Source organism: Lynx canadensis, chromosome A1, assembly GCF_007474595.2.
Source record: "Lynx canadensis isolate LIC74 chromosome A1, mLynCan4.pri.v2, whole genome shotgun sequence".
Lineage (NCBI taxonomy): Eukaryota > Metazoa > Chordata > Mammalia > Carnivora > Felidae > Lynx > Lynx canadensis.
This window is the reverse complement of record NC_044303.2, coordinates 85408080-85414957: the sequence shown is the minus strand read 5'-3', so window position 1 is coordinate 85414957 and position 6878 is coordinate 85408080. Positions and strand designations below refer to the sequence as shown.

General features: G+C 32.9%; 1 protein-coding gene across 1 annotated transcript; it reads right to left on the bottom strand.

Moving 5' to 3' along the window:
- Window positions 1–1472: 1472 nt before the first annotated feature.
- Window positions 1473–2429, bottom strand: LOC115511814 (olfactory receptor 6M1-like). The gene has a single exon (XM_030312252.1). It carries the CDS (start codon window positions 2427–2429, stop codon window positions 1473–1475), a length of 957 nt encoding a protein of 318 aa, XP_030168112.1.
- Window positions 2430–6878: the final 4449 nt, after the last annotated feature.

Below are 6878 nucleotides of genomic sequence, written 5' to 3'. Positions count from 1 at the left end.
TATAGTGGTGACAAATTATTTCTGCTTTGTTTTATTTTAATCAGGGAAATCTTATTTTATCATAATTTTGAAGAATATGGATGTTTGGATTCCTGAGTTTGTCTTGTTTATTTTTTTATTTTTTCACCCCATAAAGTGTATTTTTCTCTTGCTATCTGCCAGCCAGTTTTTCACGGAAACTCAATTTAGCCATTTCTCTCAGTATTCATTGTGCCCTTTCTTACTGTGGTTACTTGCAAATTTTATCTTTAAGGCAGGCTTATAGCAACTTGACTAGGATATGCCTAGATGCTATTAACTTTGTTATGATTTCAGTGAGATTTGCTAACTTTTTGTTTGTTTGTTTTTCTGGAAATCTATCACTTTAAAAATCTGAACTGTGAATTAACTTAATCACTATTTTCTTCATATTTTTTTCTCACAACATGATTCCACTTGGGGAATATAAATATTCGTAGAGTAAAGAATGTCATATTGTGACAAGTCTCCCTTTGGGGCTACTCATCTTTCTCTCATTGGTCTCCATCTCTTTCTCAGTTTAGAAAATTCATATGAATCCACCTTCATGTTCAATTTCCATTTCTCTGCTATCTCTAGTCAGCAGTCTAGAAGTATAGAAAACTTCCTGGATATTGTATAAACTCAATTTTTTCTAAAGCAGAATTTCTAGTATTACCAGTCACCAAATTATTTCCTGGTTTGAGAAATATATTGTCCTCTTTGTCCTTGTCAAATCCATATCTGAAATTTGCTTCTTTTTTTAATTTGTTCTTCAATTATCATATATTGTTGCAGTCCATGTGTCTTTATAAATGATTTAGGTATTCCTGAATAAGAGTAAGACTAAATTATAAAACACTTAACTTAAAAATATATATATATGTGTATATATATATATATATACATATATATATATATCTTTAAGTGCTTCATTTAGAAGCTTTAAATAGCAATGATATAAATACAATTTTACTAAAATGAAGAATAAAGAAAAAGTAATGGTGCCTATGTTTTTGCAAAGAAAGATGAAATTTAAGCTTATATTAAAATATTTCAAATTCTATTCCAAGGTGAAATTTCTGTCTTTTTGTGTGTTTGTGGAGTGCAAGAGTGTTCTAATTTTTTTTTTATTTTACACAATCCAAACAAATGAACTCAAATACACACATATAGATGATATATGTATTTTTAACCAACTGATATCTGAAATTGGATTTTTAGTAAATAGTATACTACTACCTCTATTACTCCTACCCATCATTACCTTCTATTAGCACTTATAAATGAAAATATTAATTATTGTAACAAAATCTTCGAAATCTAACATACACATGAAACCTGTATATTTGGTTATCAAGTTAAAATACTTTCATAGCAGACACTATTTGTTAATTTACATACATCATGGGGCTTTGCTGGAAACATGGATGCAGCTGAGGATCCCAGAATTAAAATGACTCTCACGGATCGTGTCACTTGGACCTCATCCCCTTGAGGAAGTTCCGGTCCTTGGCCAAGCTGTCCTTCAGAGCATCTTTCATGGTTTCATTCCTTAGACCGAAGATGAAGGGATTCAGGAGGGGTGTGAGAACACTAGAGAGGATAAAGAGGATCTTGTTGAGATGTAAGCTGCTCTTCTGGGAGAGGTGGACATACACAAAAATGGAGATCCCATAGCCCATGGAGACCACAATGAAGTGAGAGGCACACGTAGCAAAGGCTTTGCGTTGACCTTGACCTGAGGGTATCTTCAGAATGGTGGAGATGACATAAACATAGGAGACCACAGTGAGTGAGAGGGAGCTGATGAGCAGGACAAGGGAGCTGAGGAAGTCTAACAGCTCAATGATGTGGATGTCAGCACAGGCCAAGTGGAGGAGGGGGGCACTGTCACAGAAAAAGTGATCAATCACATTGGGGCCACAGTATGGCAGCCCCACCTTAAGGACAGTGGATGGGAGAATGAGGAGAAAACCACCCACCCAGGAGAGGATAACAAGACGCACACACAGTGAGCTGGTCATAATTGTTGGGTACTGAAGGGGGCTGGAAATGGCCACATAACGATCATAGGACATGACTGCAAAAAGGATAAACTCAGTACATCCAGAGAGGAAGTAGAAATAAGACTGGGTGAAGCATCCACCAAAGGATATGTTCTTTCTGTCTGACAGGAAGCCTGCCAGCATCTTGGGAACAGCACGGGTTGTGGTTAATACCTCACTGAAGGAGAGATTGCTGAGGAAGAAATGCATGGGTGAGTGAAGCCTATAATCCATGAGAATCAGCATAAAGATTAGGCTGTTTCCAAGGACTGTCACCAAGTAAGCCAATGAAAAAATAAAGAACAGGAGACCCCCAAGAGCTCTGGTGGTTGGTATCCCCACAAGAATAATCTCAGTCACCAATATCCAATTCCCTCTTTCCATGTTTGTGTCTCTTTTTTACTGTACAGAGAGTTATAGCATAGGAAAAAGAATGGTGAATCATTCATCAAATTAAGAAATCAAGGAGAAATTTAAAATAAAATTTTAGCTACTTTTTCTAGCAAAATTGAGAAAGACAATTGATATTATGATTGGGTACACCATATCCTACAAAAATACAGCTGAAGAGCTATGAAAATCAATTTTGATAACTCCATCTTTCCTTTCTATATCCTGTAACACTTTGGTGGGGTGTGCTAAATATATAATTACAACTGTATATTTTATCAATAAGAACTTTGTCCAGTAAGTGTTCTGATAAAATACACAAATGAAAGATTAGTTGGTACCTGTAATTATAGAAGCAATTTACTTCCAGTGTTTGTCTCGTGAGGATTGGGCTGTCCCGATGTTACAAGGGCACATAGAGAGTACAGACTCCAGCTTTAAGCCAATGGTGCATGTAGGTTTCAAGAGCCATATGGATAGTTGGGCACATCTTGCAGCCACATTTTCTCACCTGAGATTCCAGTGCTCCAATGGCCAGTAAGGCAGAAAAATAAAAAGAATCAGCTTATTCTGTTTTGCAAATTAAATTCCTTTTTAAATTTTTATTTAAATCCCAGTTATCTCTATAGATTTCAACTTGCCCTTCCTTTCTAGCCTTAGTTTTCATTACATTGTACTGAATTCCATTAAGGTGAATCTTTTCTTGAACCTTTGCTTCTGAAAATTATACAAGTATGTGTTATTATTTTCAAAAGTGTTGATTTTTTTCAATTATGTTTTTGAAATGTTATATTAGAGAACAAGAAAATGATTAAAGGTTTGTGTCTGAATTAGTTACAGAAAAGACATACTGTGACTTGGCAGAAAAAGTATATAAAGAATCCTCCTGTCTGAGAAATTATCTTATAAAAAATAAGCACCATAATACAATTATAGAGAGAAAATATATTCTTCAAGATAATATACCTTGCAAAAATCAGAGGTATAAAAAGTGATTTCCTCCACAAAAAAAGGGATAAAGATAAACATAATCTACATGTTCAATAACAAGGCAAACACAGCAAAAAACAAAAAACAAAAAACAAAACAAAAATTGTGTAAATAAAAATCATAAATCTGTAATAATAAGAATGGCACTAATAAACATTAATATAAAATTGGTACTGTTATACATCTAGGACTGGAATTTAAAACCAATACAATTTTCCATAAACACAGAAAACATAAAATGGCTCAGGATATAAAAAATTTAAGCACTGGTATAAACATTTTAGGAAATGGTATAAATATTTTAAGAAACATATGTAAGCAATTGAAATATTTGTTTTAATATTAATGGCAGAAAATCATTAATATTAATGGTGGAAAATCTTATCAATAGAAGGATTACAAAATTAGTCAAAAATCAGTTTAAAATGTCATGAAACTATATGACGAGAGATCACATCAAATTTCTGGCAGGCAACTTTTAGAAATATAAGCAGAAATAAAAATAATATGATAGTAAGAGAATTTGACATAATATGTTCTATGTATTTCAGAATGAATGAAGTAATTAATTGTACATGAGTAAATTAACTATTTAGAAATATGTTATAGAAAATATAAACAATATTATTAATGGAATCTCAGGCCAAATCCCCTATGTGGAATCAATATTGCAAAATTTTTTATAAGGAAGGCTGAATTACAGCCAAAATATTGTATTGGATTTTATTTTAGAAATGGCCAAAATATTTCAAATATAATATTTAAAATATAATGTCTATTTTTAAAGAGTCTCATTTTTAGCAAAGCAATAAATATAATTTCACTGTGTTAGCTAGTATACCATTATTTAGACAGAGCAAAACATCAAATAATATGTCAAATTTAATAGAGATTCATATAATTATTTTTATTTAATTCTGTAAAGTAGCTATAAGGGAAGAAAGTTAACTGTCACAAATGATATTCATATGGGGCATATTCTATCCATAATCCATAATCTCAAATTCTTTTTAACCACCCATCCTCAGGAGACATAAAACATCAGAGGATTAGAAGGAAATGTAAACTAGACAGAGCCCCAGGCTAACAAATATACGTTTAATATTTTTAGTGATAGCAGCAAGTGAGGCAGTGTTCTTGATAATCTAACTTCAGGCAACAGGCATGAATATCAGAAGCAGAGATGAGATGGAGGGAGGGAGGGATAGAATGAAAGAAAAGCTCTCTCACAATGGGTAAGAAATCCACTTGTTACCTAAGTTTGAAGAACTATTTGATGAAATTTGCCTTGAAGCAAATCTAGACATTGAATGTTTGGGCTGACATTAAGAAAAGAAAAGGGGAAAAGTAGATATTACAGAAATGGAGAAATTTTTGACATCCCAACAAAAGATGTGTGAGAGCATGGAAGTTTATTTCTTATTAAAATAAATTAGTCTTGACTTTCTGAAAGCAAAATGTCAAGTTTACTTCTAATCATACAATATTCTTCTAACTTCCCTAGCATCTCACTTTCACACAAATGTAAAACAGTTGATGTGGGTGCATTTGTTCTTCTTACTAGAAATGATTTTACACAGGGAATACCTTTGTTAAGTCCCTCATCTTCTTTCCAAACACAGTAAACCTCCTCTATTACCCCATAGTCTTTCTTACAAGAAGTGCCCCCTGTCCAATAAAAATGGCTTTGATGAAGAAAAGGCAGAAGAAATTTCTATCTTTGTACCACTGGTTTTCCTTTTGAAACTGAACTCTTGGGCCCAGGAAACACGGATTTCCATAAAAACTGTTCAGTCCCAACTCCTTGTGATGACAAAGTATCACAGGACAATTCCACAGCACCATGCATTCCAGATGCATAGTTTTGGAGGCTAACATAATTTTAAAAGCAGCTCCTCAGCCTATGTGCCCACAGGGAGCTTGACTGGGTGGGAAGGAGTCATGTTTTCATTCTCTCTGTGTTTGTGAAACTTTTTTAATGAGTCTATTCTTCTGAGACTCCCATGTACAAAGAGAACTTTTTGTTCCCAGGAGAAGTTTTAAGACTAAAAGGATGATGTACTTCAAGTAAAATTAATTATTTTCTGTGAAAACTTGGCTAAAATGTTTTAGGCAATTTTTTTAAATCTATAAATATTCTGTCCTGTGATATCAGGAGCATATGTACTCCATTATTTGTTTTTATTACTTTTCAGTTGATGACTATGATTTAAGTGTAAACAGGATTTCACTATAATGTGTCTGTCTAATAAATATGAAAGATTTATTCCCCAAACTTCTAATTATTTCACGTGAGGTCTATGTCAGAGATGGGAACTATTAATTAACTGCTAAAAGAGCCCTGGATAGGGGCAAGATCCATAAGATACTCAAAATAAGTTTGTGTGGATGTATGGATGGAGGTCTCATATTTATGAGTCCATTTTATTAAAAAAGGAACATTTTTTTTTCATTTGTCTAATATTCCCTTATGTATTCTTGGTAGTCTTATTTGTGTGTTGTTTTGGATCTCACACCATTTTATTTCTACATTTTTAAAATTTTATTTCAAATTATTGGTAAATGTATATTGTATTCTTGTTCTGGCAGGAATAGTTTTCTATGATCTAAAAATAATATTCTCTTTCAACACTGTTAGATTTGCAAATTCACGAATGAGTCTCTGAACCTTTCTCATTTAGGTGAAATGAAATTGGTGTTTAGTGCCTAATATAGATGTCCAGCTAGCTGTATTCTTTCTGAATGCAATTAAAATGACATGCATCCTAGGGTCCTCTGAAGATTATACATATACACACTGTGTAGTTAACCTATATTCATGCTTTTCATAAATTTTTGTTGAAATTATTCAGAATAAATACTTAATTCACTCTGGGTATTTGAACACAGTATAGTGGCATATAATAAGTAGTTGAGGTACTTTGTTAATGTTTGAATGAATGAGTGAATGAATGAATGAATATGGGAAATACACAGTATCGGCTGTTATTCATGAACGGTAGCAAAATCTGTAAGAATCATTACTTTTCAAAAAGAGTATTTTAAATGAAACTTTCTCACTGTATACTGAAGCCTAGTGAAGGCCCTTTCCAAAAGGAATAGAGAATTTGGAGGCTACAAAGTCATTGAAGAACAGATAAGAAACTGGGTTCATATGATTTTTAATTTATCCTAAAAGCTAATAAAATAAACAGACATTATGACCTGACAATTTATTCTCAATGAGGCACGTCTGAGAGAATGAATCACATAACGTACAGGAGGAGCTGAGAAATTATACACAGGCAAAACTACTGTGAGAAAATGTATTTTATAATTTCTTTTGAGGAAGAAGAGAATAGTTGTGGCTTTCTCTATTCTGATCCTTTCCCTTGGTGAAAACCAAAATAGAACTCATTTTTAGAAGTTATATTTGGAAGTTATGAATTATGATGATTCTCCCAATTTAGGGCT

Coding starts and splice junctions, on each gene's coding strand:
- LOC115511814 (XM_030312252.1), bottom strand. CDS start 2,429: ATGGAAAGAGGGAATTGGATATTGGTGACTGAGATTATTCTTGTGGGG.